Source organism: Chrysochloris asiatica, unplaced genomic scaffold (assembly GCF_000296735.1).
Source record: "Chrysochloris asiatica unplaced genomic scaffold, ChrAsi1.0 scaffold00011, whole genome shotgun sequence".
In the NCBI taxonomy this organism is placed as follows: Eukaryota; Metazoa; Chordata; class Mammalia; order Afrosoricida; family Chrysochloridae; genus Chrysochloris; species Chrysochloris asiatica.
Window position 1 is genome coordinate 24819146 of NW_006408529.1, and position 17200 is coordinate 24836345.

Here is a 17200-nt window from a genome sequence, read left to right on the forward strand (position 1 = left end):
ATATATATATATATATATATATATATATATATATATATATTTATGCTGTCAAAACTCACAATCACATTTTAAACAAAAGGTAGGTGGGATAAAGTCTTAAATTACATCCTCAATACAAATGGAGTGTAATCAGAGCCAGAGTCAGACATTTTGGGAAGCATGATCAGTGTTATCAAAAGGGACATGGATGTGCCGTACATGTGTTCACTGCACACAAAGCAACTATTTATTAACAGCCATGCTGATTGGGGATTAGGAGCCAATGTTTTAAATATCAATACATGACAGTTCATCACTTAGAGATGGGCATTTTGCTGCATTTTAGTTATGTTTTAGGAAATTGGTTAAGATTTTTGGGTTGATGTCAAAAGCATTATAATTTTTATCATTTAAAATAATGAGACATGGCTACTAATTAGCATTTTGGTATGTGCAATGATTAGGAATAAGTCTATTTCTTCTCATTCCCTGTGCCTTCAAATAGAGATTACTATGATTGTCACCTTTTTATATATTAAAAAAAATCAGGCACAAAATTGGTTAAGTAACGTAGCCTGGGTCAGACAGCTAATAAAGGGTAGATTTGAATACAGATAATCTTTCACCAAGAGTACATTAAATTAGAGGGCACTAAGACTTGAAGCAAGCAGGAGGAAGGTTTGTGAAAAAGCAGGGAAGGTGGAACTCTCCTCCAGACATGAGATTCTTCTGGGTTGGAATGAGTGTGTGAGTACTATAGTCCTTGTACCCTGGAGATTTGGGCTCAATCCCTAGGGAAGTGCAGGACCCCCCAAAAGAATGGCTGCCTGGCACATTCCTGAGAGCATAACAGATTCGCAAGAGATTCCGGTGAGGATTCTTCTGGCTCTGATAAAGCAGAGCCACCTGACCAGAAGACCCCCATAGTGACAGAAACAGGGAACAAACTAAACTAACTTGTGTGGGCAGAAAATATTGGACCCAAAACACACACTCCATTAATTCCTTGGCTCAGTAAGACCCTCAAGACTTGCATACAATTGCACTGTGGATGTGAGGGCAGCGGGCAAAATTGACTGACGCTAGCTCTTCCATTAGTCCACTGAGTGGATATTTTAGAATTGGAATTAATTTATAGTCAAAAGACACCCACATACATACTCAAAAGAGAATTAGGAGATTAAGATTCATTTTTATTAAAGCTAACTGGGAGACTGTCAAACAGTAATAACTCTCAGACTCCTCAGGTCACCCAAACCAGTGCAGATCACACGCTTTCATTTCCCATCTCTTCACCCAACAGCCCATACCTCACATTTCTGAACCAGTCTGTGCTTTAGCTACAACAAACTTCAATTCTCAATTTCTAACTCAAATTTCATATAGGAATCTAAATAAGTCATAATGAAAACCAGCAGGTCCTGCAGATATAAATACATTTAGTCAAATTATTTAGTACTTGGCTTCCACACCAGACCTTCAACAGTAAAATTTATATCTCAGAAAACAAAGCGCTTGCTACGAGTTCATTCAAAACGTCTCCAGTACACTGCTGGTACGTTAGAAAGAACTGGCTTTGGAGTCAGAGCCTAGGACTATCATTCATAAGGTAAACCTCGTGACATTTTTGCCCCTTGTTTTTCTTATTCATAAACTGGGAGAAATAGAACCTACCACAGGGTTACTGGGAGGGACTGAATAAGAGAATATAGGAAAACATCTGCAATAGGAGGCACTCAGATGTTAGTAGTCTCTTTACTTATAATACCTAGGAGTGAAAGGAACTGAATAGAGCCCTTGTTTCCAAGAAGGGGAAGGGGTGCATTTCTCTAACCACAGAGCATGATACAGGAAGAGAGAGCCAAAGTTCAGAACCATAAAACTTGAAGAGACCTACCAAGTGCCATCCAAATGCTAAATCTGATCCAAGTGTCTGCACTCAATTGGACCATCAAGTAAATGTTCACAAGGATGCTGAATGCTGGTAAAAACGGTAAGAATGGTACCTAAGGAGGAAAAAGGTTTTTAAAATATACTCAATTTGCAAACACATATCCCAAGCTATTTTAACATTGTGGTTGTTAGAAGCCACTGAGTCAGTTCCAGCTCATAGTGACTCTATGCAGAATTAATTTGACATAGATATTTGCACACTGTGTCATTATGCTTACATTCTCATGAAAAGGAAGATATGAATAAAGACCATTCTCATACTAAACAGAGCACCACATTCACACTCTTTCCAGTAACCTCAGGCAGCAGGGTATTCATCAAGCCCACTAACACCTAATACCTTCACTTGTTGTTGTGGTTAAGTGCTGTGAAGTTGGTTTTGACTCAGTCACCCTGTGCAGGGTTTCCAACGGTAGCTGGTGAGTTTGAACCGCCGACTTTGTAGTTCAAATTGACCTTGTGGTCCAGTGCTTTATCCCACAGCACCACACCAGGACTCAGCACCATCACTAAGACAATCCAACTGATATTAATTTTTTAAATCCTAAGCTTGAGAATGTCCATGTCTCCAGAACTCTGGGTACACCTAGAATCCCAGGAGGACAATTCCAGGAAGCCCTCTTCAAGCTGAAACCTCTCTGAGTTAAAACAGGACAGAATCATTTCACTTGACAAAGAAGGGCTTTTGGTAGAAATAATCCTCCTGCTAGGAGGGCATGGAATTTCTAAATGAAGACACGCTGTTTTCTAATACTATAATTGCTTGAAGGTAACAGAGTAGTGAAGTGGGTTATGAATTGGGCTGCTAGCAGCAAGATCAGCAGGTCACATCTACTAGCTACTCAGCGGGAGAAAAGACTTTTCTTTTATGGGTTTCCACTCCCATAGAGATTTACAGTTTCAGAAATCCTCTACAAGGTTGCTAGGAATCAGAACTGACTTCATGGCACACCACCACCACCAGAGATTACTTAAAGGAGGACTGGTAGCGTAGTGGATTATCAGCTGGGCTGCTAACTGAAAGTTAAGCAATTCAAATCGACCAGTAGCCATGGGCGTAAGATGAGGTTTTCTGCTCCCGTAAAGATTTACAGCCTCGAAAACTACACAGCCTTGCTATGAGTAGCAATCACCCCACTGGCACATCACTACCACCACCATAGAGTACCTGACAAGAAGTATATTTTATATTACATTTAATTTATACGATTACATATAATTTAATAGGAGCCTATTCAAGTTTGTTTGTTTTAAAAGGGGCAGAGAAAACAGCCAATATAAAGAGAATAGTATGACGAAAAGAAAACATGTTAAAGACTAAGATGCTCCTCTCCTGTCAACTGGTTAGCTTCTTTAGAAGCTTTTTACTTACTTTTTTATACTGACAAAGACTAATGAACAGAGAAGGTGCACATTAGAGTCTATGATCTCTAATCCACACTACACTTACCATGAAGGCTACTTTTTGCTGGTTCTGGGGCTGTCTCCAAATGGTGAGAACAATGGCAATGCAGAGAACAAGCAGCACCATGAGGAGAGCCAGGCTCCAGGCCTCCAGCCTGGCAATGGCGTCAACTCCATAGGTGGTCAGAATACTCAGGCCCAAGACCAGAAACGCTGCAAAGGTAGATGTGTAAAACAAAACAAAACCGCCCGCACACAACTTTTAACTCAAGATTCCTCACTTCAGATCGTCTGTTTTCATGACACATCAAGGTCATTATATATACAAATACTCTTTCATTGGTCCTTTCTTCTTTTTCATTATGGGACGAGATGGCCGATTGCACTGATCTCAGCATCCTGCTCACTGGCTCATGACTGTCTCTCCTTAGACACAACTGCCATCCAAGCCCTCCTTTGCTACTGTCCTTACACTCTACCATCACTGGGACTGGTGGGATGTTGTCAAGTGTGGTGAATTCTCATTCTCAAATGGGAACTGGCAAGTCTATTATATGCTGCTATAAACACTGGTTGTTAATGCAAACCAATCATCTTTTATGATATGATCTGCATCTTTTCTCCCTGTTTCAGAGAATGGCATCACCATCCTTATCTCTGGCCATTAGGTGCCCTTCCTGTGTGCTCAGAGAACCCTGTAGCTCTTTTCACTTGCCACAACCATGTTCCATACTATGTGGTGAACCCCAGTGAGAGCAAGGCCATCTTGCTCTTGATATCCCAAGTGTCCAGCAGAGTTCCAGACACAAAATGATGTCCAAAAAGGTCAATGAAAATATGAATGGGGTTGCAAATCAGGAGTTTTTACACTGCCACCCAATCTCACTGGCTTCTCAGCTATATTACTGGTATGTGTTGTTAGGCTGATATTTTCACATCCAACAGCTAATTAAATTTATCTGCTTTGTATTTTCCCTACTCTCAGCTACAGGAATTTTCTTTCTTTCAAATCTTCAATTATCAAGCTGTGATATAGCCATCCTTCTAAAATAAAGATGATCTCAACAGTTAGTGATATTTTGAGTGGAAATGTTGGGGCTCAGGTTAGTCACTGTTTTAAGGATTGAATTGTGTCTCCCTTCAAAATACGTGTTGGAATCCTAACCCTTGCACCTATGGATGTAATCCTGTTTGGAAATAGGGTTTCCTTTGTTACCTATCAGTGCATGGTGTATCCTAAACCTACTCAATTCTGAGTTATAAGGCTCAGCATAGAGTCAGAGACAGGAAGTGTAAATGGGGAAGATGTCACGTGAGGAACACTGAGCTTACAAGAGCTGAGACAGACAAGGATCTTCCCCACCCAGAGCAGACCAAGAGCGAGCTTCTCCTAAAGTTGGTGCTCTGAATTTGGATGTCTAGATGCCTCTTAAAAACAATGAGAAAATAAATTTCTATTCTTTAGGGTCTCCCACTTGTGGTATTTCTGTCACAGCAGCACTAGTTAAACAAAGGCAGTCACTAACACACTGTAAGGCCTTTCGTCTTCGTTCACCTCATACCTGTTCTACCTACACACATCATCAGCTGGGTCTTTATAATGTATGCAATGAAGAGGACTTACCCAGGAATCCCACCAGAAAGCTCACGAGGGAAGCTGACATCTGTGTAGGCAGGGTGGAGGGGTTGATGAGGACACGCAGGCTGAAGCCCTGGTCCTGCAGCATGGTGACCTGGGAGTCGCTCTTGGAGGCTGGGCTGGTACATGATTGTAGAACCTCTTTCTCAGGAGAATACTTTGGCTGCTCATAAGATAAGCCAGGCTGGTACCTATTTGCCAAATAAAATAATCTGTTTTTACTTTGAAATCAACACTTGGCCAAAATAAAATGAGCACCTGGTAAGCAAATACTCTAAAACACAGATGAGGTGTTTAGGGGGCTCTGAGACTACTTTAACGGGAATGGAACTAGAAGTAATGAGAATCTGAAAAATGTAACCAATGTCACCTAACTGTATGTGTAGAAACAGCTCAATGGGCACCAGTTTTGTTGTGTACCATGTCCACAGAAAACACAATAAATAAGTAACCCAAAAATGCCAAAAAAAAAGAAGCGAAACCTAAAATTCCAAACAAGACACATCAGAGAATCATAGCTTGTGCAGAAGATCACGCACAAGGAGGCTTCAAAAACTTCGTGGAAAAATTCCATTCTCTTTTCATTCCAACTTTCTGAAGGCCCGTCATACGGCCTGCCCTAGCCCCTGAGTGTCCCGGAGCCTGCCACAGACCTTTTCAATAAAATACCTGTAGCAACTCTGAACTTCCTGAGAGTCACTACATTAGGAGGTCCATGTTAGATACAGAAGACAGCTAAATCTTACAGTGAAACAGTCAAGATTAATTTGAAAATATCCAGGACCTGTGGTTAGCTAAAACAATAGTCAGAAACGCTGGTTAAACATCAGCTACAGAATAAAGTAAAGCCCTTTTAATTTAGTATTCAAAAGCCTCCTCACAATTAGCCTCTCAGGCTTCATCTCCTCAACTTTCCTACCTAAACCTTATATTTAACCCCAGATAGGCAGGTCTAGGCATTCTCACACCACCCCAACTTCCCTCTCCTCCCCACCCTATGTACAGCCTTTTCCTTTGTGAGTCCATCCTCATCCTTCATAGGCGATGTCAAAATATCAACCTGGGTACCTCCGAGACTGCCCCCAGCACTCCCAGGGTGGCCTCTTCCTCCCCTGAGCTCCCTTTACTTATTTTTGGAACCAACATTTTCCTCCATATAAAGAAGAAATACGCTCACTGGAGAAAAATACACAAAAGCATAAAGAAAATTAAAATTACCCATAATGCCATCTATCCAGAGTTAACCACTATTAGCATTTGGTACAATTCCATCTAGACCTAAGTACATGTAAATGTGTGTGTACACCCACGCTTACACACACACACACACACGAAGTCCTGGTAGAGCAAAGGTTAGCTGTTCAGCTGTTTACCAAAAGGTCAGAGGTTGAAACCAACTGCAGCTCCACAGGAGAAAAGACCTGGTGATGTGCGTCCATAGATTTCAGCCTAAGCAATCCTATGGGGCATTTCTACTCTGTCATTGTTGTTAAGTGCTGTCGAGTTAGTACTGACTCACAGAGACCTTATGTACAACAGAACGAAACACTGCCCAGTGCTGCGCCAACCTTACAATCACTGCTATGCTTGAACACATTTCATTGGGGTCTTCCTCTTTTTCACTGACCTTCCACTTTACTAAGCATGATGTCCTTTCTCCAGGGTCTGGTCCCTCCTGATAATATGTGCAAATATGAGAGACAAAGTCTGGCCATCCTGACTTCCAAGGAGCATTCTGGCTCTACTTCTAACAACACAGATTTGTTTGTTTTTTTTGGTAGTCCATGGTATTTTCAATATTCTCCTCCAATACCATCAGAATCAATTTAATACTACACAGTAACAACAATACGTATCCACATACACAATACATATGTATGCATATACTGTCATCCCTCAGTATCTGGGGGTTTGGTTCCAGGACCCCCAACAGATATCAAAATCTGAAGATGCTCAAGTTCCTTATATGTGTTTGCATGTAACCTACACACATCTGCTTGTATACTTTCAATCATCTCTGTATTACATGCAATGTTTAACACAATGCAAGCACGATGCAAATAGTACTTTCTGCTCCCTTTTACACTTTGAGGAAATGTTTTGACCACTCAACTGCATTCCACAGAAACAAAGGGTGCATACAACACAAGTAGCGAGCTAACAAGGTGTGAGGCAAACGATGCTAAAGGAGGGCTGAAGGGAGACTGCAGATCTGTGAAAGGGCAAGAGGTTACAGCAGGGTAGTCCTATACATCACTGCATCACGTGGATTCAGTGTAGTACTCAGCATGCAGCAAATGAAAGTTTTACTTTCTGGAATTTTTTTTCTTTCCAAATATTTTCAATCCATGGTTGGCTGAAACCCTGAATGTAGAACCACAGATACGGCAGGATGACTGTATGCTTTAAATAAATTCAAATGCTATATATAGCAAATGAGACACTTCCCCATGCAATTTAATAGCAGTTTATATGTTATATAATAAACCATTGAACAAATGAATCCTCATTTATTTAGTTTGTTTACTATTATAAATTATTTTTCCATATGTATCCTTTATATCTTTCTGGGTGTGACTCTTTGATTAAAGCTTCAGGATAAAATTTCAGCAGTTCAATTTTTTTGGACAAAACGTATGAGTATTTTAAAGTGTCTTTATACATCATGACAATACGTCTTCTAGATAAGACTGGCCGACCTACATCACTCATTATCAGACTGTATCTGATTCTTTGGTAAGGACCGAGTATGTCTGCTCATAGACTCTCAATTCAGTGAGATTGTTAGCTGCTTGAAGTGAGGGTTGTGAGTCCCAGTTTTCTATACTCCCTATGTGCCACAGGACATACACGCTTCAGAACCACCTGGCAACAAGGACAACTCACCGGAGGATGAGGACACAGGCTGCAACCAGAGAGTAGGCCAGGAGAGTGCCAATGGACATCATGTCCACAAGAGCCTTCAGGTCAAACAGAAAGGCCATCACAGCTATTAGGAACAGAAAAGGAAGATGAAGAAAGAGGCCTAAGGTCAAACTCCACACAGTGAATACCTTTCAAGTTAGGGACTGATGACTAACTTTATTATTATTTTTTAGTATCAATGATGGGACAAAGTGTAAAAAATATATTTCTCAAAGTAAGATGTCCTTTAGGTCATATAAAATGCTAATAAAACTTCAAGCACCCTCAACCATCTATCAAGTACAAAACACTTCTACTTTGACCACTTAAAAAGTATTTGATGTAACAAAGAATAAACATATTACATGACAGCTCACTGACATTTGATACTTCAGAAAAAACATTGCTAGGAGATATTAGGTAGTTCTTTTTTTAACTATAAAAATTTCTAGCAGGAGAACATTTATTAAAATATATAATCACTTAAATTTTTGTCTGCATTTTAAACTATATGCAAAATAATTTTCAATTAAATTATGTTTGTGATATAGGCTACATTCTACTGGGATTTTAACCATGCACTCTAGGTAGACCCAATAATGTTAAAAGGCAAAATATAATTTATATAGATGAATAGTTAACTCATACTTGAAAGCTTATCTCTCCAGTGTTACATAAAAATTGTGTAAGTATCAGTTTGAATTTACCACATAGCAATGCTGTCTATGAGAGTAGATGATACTATATCATATGTATACAGTGTTTCAGACCTCTCAGTAAACTTTATATGTCCATGTTCTCACGCTATGTTCAACTTGAGAATTCCATGATAATCAAGTTGAAAATAAAATTATCAAATTTTCAAGTTGATAACCCCAGAGGGATTATTTAGGTTCAGCCATATGAAATGACTGTAATTCAACTGTTTTTTTACAAAACAAAACAAAACTCTAGCACTTTCCCATGGATTGACCTAATAGGCTCATTATCCTCATTTTATACATAGGCTACGTTAGCAAGGTTACTAAAACCAACATCCCCAAGCACCTGCTACAATATCACATTGTTTCTTTAAATACACCACATACATTACTTTGTAAGCTTTTCATTGCTAGTGGAATGTACATTAGATTAGTATATTTTCAATATGTTTTGTGAGATTGATAGACAGCCATAAGATGCATCAAAATAGAGGAAATGATTATTAGACATACAAGCACTCTGATTTAAAAAAAAAAAAAAAGCAGAGTGATGTCTGAGGTACAATACAAAATAACAAAAATGTATTTTTTAAGGCATTTAAAAAAAAGTTTTCTATTATAATTATCTTATTTAATTAATTTCTTCTGAACAGAAGAGGATACGGTTTTTAAAAATTCTGAATACAAAGTAGAGCATTACTGGACAAGTTCGTTATTAAAAAAATACAAAAGCTTTTATGGAGTAAATAAAAAATGTAATCTTTTGTCGAGAAACATTCATAAATTATTTTCAATATTAGAAAGCACTGTTTAATAAAATTGGACATAAATCATCTAATGTAGCCTACTTTTCATGGGGATGGAAATGTAAGCCTTGAGAAATAAAGTGACTTGTCTATCCATCTACATCTAATAAAGTGCCAAGTTTATTAGAAAATCATTACAAAATTAGGCTGTTTAGGCAATCACTTTCTGATCATGGAAAAAAAAATTCAACTTTATACACAATTTAATTAAATGATCTATTCTCTAATCTAGTTTCCTAACAATTGAAAGCCCTGACAAAATTATCATTTTGGTATGAATTTCTACTACCAACATGATTTTATTTATGTTTGATGAAGTCCTTCTCTTCCTTCCTTCCTCCAGCAGTACCTTTGTGCCATTTTCTCTATCCTATGGAATCTTTGAAAATTTCAGCACAGAATAAGACTCTGGACAAAGGCATTTGTACATGTAATTATGACATGCCAAGAGGTAGGTATATGAATTTTCTGAACATAATTTAGCACAAAAACAGTTGAAAGGAAAAAGAGATTCACAATGGGGTTTGAGAGGACATGTGTGCTTTTGACAAGGTTATGACTGAATCATAAACCATGATGTTCCAGGAAGTGGGGATGCCCACTACTGAGGGCAGTGATTACAACGACCAAGTATAAATTGTCTTTGGCATTTCTCATACTTAAGAATGAGCAAAGTTGAGGGTTTTTGGTTGTTTTCATAAAGTTGGGTTTTTAAAAATGTTCGATGGCTTTTATAGCAAGCCCTTATATCTTGAACAAAAAGGAAAACATTAAATCATTATTTTGAATTAACATTTCAAAAATTAAGTAATTATTCCTCAATTAAGATTTTACATGCTAAGAATACAATTTTATGCATCACACCACCAATTGATAGATAATGAATTTGATACCTAATAATGAGAAACCATTACAATCCTTTGCACATTTGCTAGAATCCCCAATTTTTTAAGCAATGAAAACATCCCAAGATGAGAATGAATTTCAATATACCACTGGCACCATGATTTCCAGCTGTCACCCAACGCTCAGACCCTAATTCATCAGTGATTTTATTCTTAACTTACATGCACAGCAAGCAGGCCCTCTGTTTCTAAGTCCATGCACGAGCACACACTGTTCAAGTCCAATGTTGAAGAGGCCTATGTTTGTTAAGCTTACCAGAAATGACCCCTGCTGTCAACGTGGCAGCAACTGGTGACTGCCTTTTACTCACTCTGGCAAGAAATCTAAAGAGTAAACCATCCCGTGCCATGGCAAACAGAATTCGGGGTAAAGGGAACATAGAGCCCAGAAGACTAGAACAGAAAAATTCATAATCCACATGTGAGATATTATTAGTATTCTAGAAAGGTATACACAGGTAAAGACAGGATACACTAAAGTACAGAACCTACTGCCAAAAAAATTCAAAACAGAAAACATTCACAAATTTATTGACATCTATGTAAATAACTGACAACCACCTTACTTTCTATTTTCCATAATCGTTTAATGGAAACAATCCCCCTTTTCTTATAAAAGCCAACTGTCTCTCACCTGCCACTGCACCTGATGATAAAGTAGCAATTACTGGTGTCTTCGTTTTGGAATTGATTTGAGCTAGACATTTGAAAAGCAACCCATCCTCCGCCATAGCATAGATTACACGAGGCATTGGGAAAATGGATCCAAGAAGACTGAATAAAAAGCAAACACATGCAGTATGGCAAACACATTCATGCAAGATTATGTTCAAGAATTTAAATAATTGTATAAAACTCAGCAAGACAGCTGTAATTATGAAGCTGTAATTATAAAAAATGCATTATGATTGGGTAATTAAATCTATTTTCCAATATTTACATGATGCTATTTACTATTCTTTTGAAGATATTTATTCAGCAAAATTATCAGGTTAAAAACAATATTGTAAGTAATTTGTACATTTTCATGATTACTGAATTAAAACCAATTAATTATAGCTTTACCCCCTAAAATACTAAACTTATCATTAAGAAATTATTAGCAGCAGTATCTCAAAAATATAATTAAGTTGATATTTAGATGAAAAAAATTATTTCATGAATAACCAACTCATTTATTCAATAATTATGTATTTTGTGTACCTATTTTACCATTATTTTTTCTCATATAGCCTGATCATTGATCAAATTATTAATAATTACCAACATCCTAAGATAATCAGGTGGAGAAAAGGTAAAACAAAACAAAACAAAAAAATGTAAATTTAGTTCTTAGAAGTGGCTATAATTAAAAGTAACAGTGAAGTTTAGCCAGATGATTTTTGCTTTGAATTACTGGTATGTTTAGCAATTCCAGATATGACTTAGAAAAAAGAAGAGAAATATTGCATTTTTTAAAAACCCATCATCTTTCTTTACCTTTCAATAAATCTAGGTTAGCGCTTGGCCATGGATGAATCTTTGTGTACCTCTTCTAAAACCGTAGTGGAATGGTATCTTCATAGTTGAGAATTTTGAAATTATTTGAAACTATTAGAAACCTCACACTAGAAGATGGCTATTTTTAAAACATACAAAAGCAATTCTCTAGATATTGACAAAGTCAAAACTAAGGTAAGTTTTTAATTATTACTTGTTTATATTAAGTTGCTATATCATATTTTAATGGAAATAACTATTTTTAGCATTTATAACTTAATATTTTTAATAGAACACAAAACAGGGATTTAAGTAAAATAAAGCTGCATTGATAAATTATATAAACACTCTTTTACATAAATCTTTCAGTGTAAAATATTAGTGATCAGGCAGAGATTCATCTTCTCTATCAGTATGCACTGACATATAGCATTATCTGCAACTACAATGAAATGTTTTACTTATGACCATTATGGTAATTTGAAATAGGATTAGCTTAGGACACATGATACAAGCAGCATCTAAGCATCTGAACACTTGAGAGTTGATTACCCTTCTCTTTTCCCACAGATATTACATGATGTTCAGCCTGAAGTTGAAAGTTGCAATGTCTATTTCTAGACCAAATTCACTCTAATCAGTGCTAAGAAGGAAAGTCTCAGTGTTTCACAATAAAAATATAAGAAAGCCAAAGTGCATCATTTCCACTTACACAGACCGAATATTACTATAAAAGACAGCAGCAAATGTCAAGTCTGCACAAAAGGTCTCCATTTTAACACCAAAGCCAACAGACAACATTCTATCTATAAGCATTTTTTTTAATGTCTCAATAAATTATATTGCCATTTACTAATGGTTATTTGGAGTCCTATGGCGCTGTGAGCTAATGTGTCCGGCTGCAAAGTTGTTTGAACTGCAAGGTCAGTGGTTCAAGCTCACCAGCCACTCCTTAGAAACCCTATACAGGGTTGCTATGGGTCGGAATCGACTCGACAGCACTTATCAACAACAACAATGGTTATTTAAAATTATTCAAACTATCTCATCCTCAAATTTTTATAATATACACATACAAAAATAGGGAGTAAAATGTATATGTGTGTGCAAATGCCACAGATATTTCCACAGACACTACAACCATTATTTTACTAAAAAACTGATTTGATAACTGATTCAGAGACAGGAGGGAAAGTTAGCACTTAAAGTCTGTATACAGCAATTATGGGCAAGCTATTCAGAGAATGTATTATTTTTGTATTTGTTCCTTATATTATTGTTGCTAAGTCACATCAAGTCGGTTCTGACACATAGCAAAATTATATAGGAGCAGCTTGTGGATTTGAACTGCCAATCTAGCAGTTAGCAGTCCAGTGCCTATCCTACACCAGAACATCTGTTTCTTACATTAGGATATTTTTAAAACATATAAAAGCATTTCTCTAGATATTGACAAGGCTTTATAATAACCCAAACATTTCTGTCCAATTGACAATGCAACATACCTTGTTGACAATGCACAGAGGGAACCCGCTGCAACAACATATTTGGCAGGACCCCAGCCCACATATTCAAATGCTACAGGAAGGGGGCTTTTTTCATCGAGGAGGTAGTATGGCATCATAAGTGTTAAAGCTGCAGAGACCCCAAAATAGGCCATAAAGCAAACAAGCAAAGAAGTCACAATTCCAATAGGTATAGCTTTCTGGGGATTCCGGACTTCTTCACCTAAAGAAAAATAAACAATAGATGAGCATATTTAATAAAGCATGAACTTGTTGTTCTTGTTAAGTGCCTTTGATCTGGTTCTGACCCATAGCAACCCTGAATAGGATTTCCGAGGAGCGTCTGGCAAGGTTGGACCGCCGACCTTGCAGTTCAAACCAACTTTGCAGCGCAGAGCCTTAACCCACAGCACAATAGGACTTCAAAGCATGAACAGGTATAGTATTCATTTCATAGCAAATTCTTCCTCTCCTCATTGGTAGAGGTCTATTCTGCTTTTTATACCCTTCTCTTTTATTTAGCTTAATTCACCTATTCTATGAGAATGAGTCAAAAACTATCCTCACTCTAGCTGTAGAATTTAACCAACTTTTAGAAAAGATAATACATCATTTTTTGACATAATCTCCTGGCTTTTCAATAAGCTCTGTCCATCTGTCAACAAGCTTTTGTATTCCCTTATTAAGAAATGCTGAGCTGGGAGCCACAACAGGACTGCTGTCTCCACTCTTCATCAGAGGTGAATCTTTATCCTCAAAGGGCTGCTTTCAGGGCACCAAATGGGTGAAAGTCGATGGAGCAAGGTCAGGACTATAGGGAGGATGCTTTAACATCTCAAAATGAAGTTTCTGCACAGTGTCAACAGTGTGGACAGTGGTATGTGATGTACACTGTCATGCAAAATCACAACACCCTTGGAAAACAGTACTCAGCATTTAATCAAAAATTTAGACACATCTCACTGCAAAGAGCACTGTTGATTGTTGAACAATATTTTTTCCAGACAGTATTTCAATATTGGTTCTTGAGAATCCTGGAAAACTGTAAGCATCAATTTTCCAACTGATGATTGACTTTTGAACTTTTTCTTGGTCAGCGATTGAGGATGTTTCCATTCTATATTCTGCCGTTTACTCTCAGGCTCCTAGTGATCAATCCACACCTCATCACCAGTAGCCATTTTTGTTTACAGAAACATTTACCTTCCTTTGAGTGCCAGTCCATATTTTGTTTGCAGATGTCTTAACGTTTCTGCTGTTTATGCTCTTCCATGAGTTGTTTGGGTACCCATCTCCCACACAATTTTGGAAACCCTAGTCTGTCGTGGATTATTACATAGGCAGAGTCATGGTTGAGTTTCAAATGATTAGCCACATAATCCACTGTCATTTGTCTATTCAACAGAATCATTTCATGTGCGTTCAATGTTGTCCACAGCCATGATGTTAACAGGCATTTTAATAGAACTGGAGTGCGGATCATTTTTGACTCACCCTCCTACATGAAAATTTCCTGTCTTCTTAAAGCAAACTTTGCTATGGCATTAAAAAAAAAAAAATTAAAAAAATCCAATGTCCAGAGGAAAAGAAGATAGGAAAATGTCATGCAAGGCAGTTTCCTGTCTCCAGCACAAAAAGCCTTGGTGCAGTACTATTAAATATTTGGGATCAAATAGCAGCCTTTATGCAAAGGGAGAATGATTTCTCCACTGCCATGGCACTCCGGAGGCCCTTAAATATGGAGGCCCTTAAATATGCAGGCTTCAATAAACTTCTACCCAGTGCATCTATTCATATGAAACTGTAGTCTCAGTTAAAAAAAAGAAAAGTATACTTTGGATCTTTTAATAGGATGCGACACTTGAAGTAGCCAAAAGATGGGCAAGTATAAGCCATGCGATGATATGAAACCAGAAGGAACATTTAGAGTGATTCTGACAATTATTTTACAACATAGGATAAAAAGAAAATAATTCATACAACAAATTTTGTCCTACAATGGTGACTATTTAAATTAGGATATTATTTGTTTCTCAGCATGACAACACTTTCAGAGAAACTTAAGGCTAATAATAACCATTGGATAATGTATTGGACCACAAAATCAGTTTGAACTGCAAGGTTGGCAATTCAAATTCACCAGCCACTCCTCAGAAACGCTATACAGGGTCACTGTGAGTCAGAACTGACTCTTGGAAAAGTTCCATTTTCCCTTGATTCTATTTCTCCACAAACTTTTTGAAGGCCCCTTGTATGATCTAAGATAAGCTTTACAAGATCTGACAAGTTGAACTATTCTTCCAATTTTTACCTATAAGGAAACCATGGCTCAGAGTGTTTCACTATGTTTCTTTTTGTCATATATAACAAATGTTATAGCTGACTTGGAAACAGCCTTTCTTATCCTAAATCCCATTTTCTTTCCTCAACCCTCTGCTTTGCCCATGGGTACTAGTGAGGAAAAGGAACACCTTCCCCTGATTCACAGAGCCAAGAATCTGCTCTTACCAGTTGTTGCAATGCAATCAAATCCCACAAATGCATAAAAGCATGTGGCAGCACCAGCCAGAGTTCCTGCAAAGCCATAAGGCATAAAGCCACCGGCCCCATAGATACTTGTTCCATTTTCAGCAGGCGGCTCTCTAAGACAGGGAACAAACACACCAATAAATTATTTTCCAGAAAACAGCTTCTCCTAGAAATACATTTCACAATGGTCTCTTGAAAAGTTGTTGTATTTCTCAGCTCTTTGAAATTGTTACTTTAAGCTACCCAACTTTGTGATCATTTCTTCTGGCAACTCCAAGAAACAAAAATAATACATATGCATTTATGTTTGGGAAGAGCCTGGGAAGAGTTCTCAGAAAGGTCTTAGAAGTAGAAAGTTTGAGAGCACTGCTCTAAGAGGAAAACTTGCTCATATGTGCTCTTAAAATACAACAGCAAACAAAAAGTTGGCAAATATAAAAAACTATAAATCAAAACAAGAGGACTTATTTTATACCTGGCACTTGCTGATATGTTTTTGAGAAACTCTTCACTAATTTTCCAGTTTGCCACATTTCCTTTCACAAACCCAGCAACCATAACAAAAAGAAGGACCAGGATATTTATAGCTGTGAAGACTTTATTCACCCAAGCAGACTCTTTGACTCCAAAAGATAAAAGACCTATGGAGGGGAGAAAAAAAAGGGCATTCTAAATTTCACGTTAAGTATTAGGAACAAACCCAAACCTGTTATGTCAATTCCTACTCATAGGTACACTATAGGAGAATGTAGAAGTGTCCCTTAGCGTTTCCAAGGCCTGTGATCTTTGCTGACTTCTACCTCTTTCTCCCATGCAGTGACTTGTGGGTTCAAACCATCAGCCTTCTGGTTACCGATAAGCATCTATCCACTGTGTTACCAGGGCTCCCTAGTTTTATGAAAGGTATTTTAAGCTGAAGGATATGATTTCACCAGCCTTTCCTGTATTTCACTTGCATTATTGTCACCTTATTGTGAAACAATGTCTTCTGAATACACCAGTTTGATTTCATGAGTCAGATGGTGTTCACAATTGGGAGACAACACACACTTGAATAAATATAGAAATTTAGTAATTTTGGAATCCTGCTTTAGCACTGTAGGATAAAGCCATGGAACAAAAGGTCAGTTTGAACTACAAGGTTGGCAGTTCAAACTCACCAGCTGTTCCTTAGAAACCCTATTTAGGGTCTCTATGAGTGAGAACCAACACGAAGGGGCTTAGCAACAAAAACAATTTTGGCTATTATTACCAGGGAGTGGACAAAGGCAAAGTAATACTTAATTTCAATGAAATGCTTTTAAAAAAAGCTTTTTCAAGATTAATGATTGCTAAACTTTTTTTTTTCCCTCCTCTGCCCTGTTTTTTTTATTGATAGTTTACACGGGAGGACATT

At 37.5% G+C, this 17200-nt stretch overlaps 1 protein-coding gene across 2 annotated transcripts in view; it reads right to left on the reverse strand.

Annotated features, from left to right (window-relative positions):
* SLC7A2 (solute carrier family 7 (cationic amino acid transporter, y+ system), member 2) overlaps positions 1–17200 on the reverse strand; it is a 25599-nt gene that overhangs the window by 585 nt on the left and 7814 nt on the right. Inside the window, exons 3-10 of one of the 2 annotated variants that reach the window (XM_006834465.1) lie at positions 16280–16445; positions 15784–15917; positions 13276–13498; positions 10926–11065; positions 7862–7964; positions 4961–5166; positions 3383–3549; positions 1877–1985 (exon numbers count right to left, since the gene is read on the reverse strand). In XM_006834465.1, the coding sequence (XP_006834528.1) occupies positions 1877–1985; positions 3383–3549; positions 4961–5166; positions 7862–7964; positions 10926–11065; positions 13276–13498; positions 15784–15917; positions 16280–16445 (1248 nt within the window). Of the gene's footprint in view, positions 1–1876; positions 1986–3382; positions 3550–4960; positions 5167–7861; positions 7965–10547; positions 10685–10925; positions 11066–13275; positions 13499–15783; positions 15918–16279; positions 16446–17200 lie in introns of both variants that reach the window. The other variant, XM_006834466.1, reaches the window with a different exon arrangement.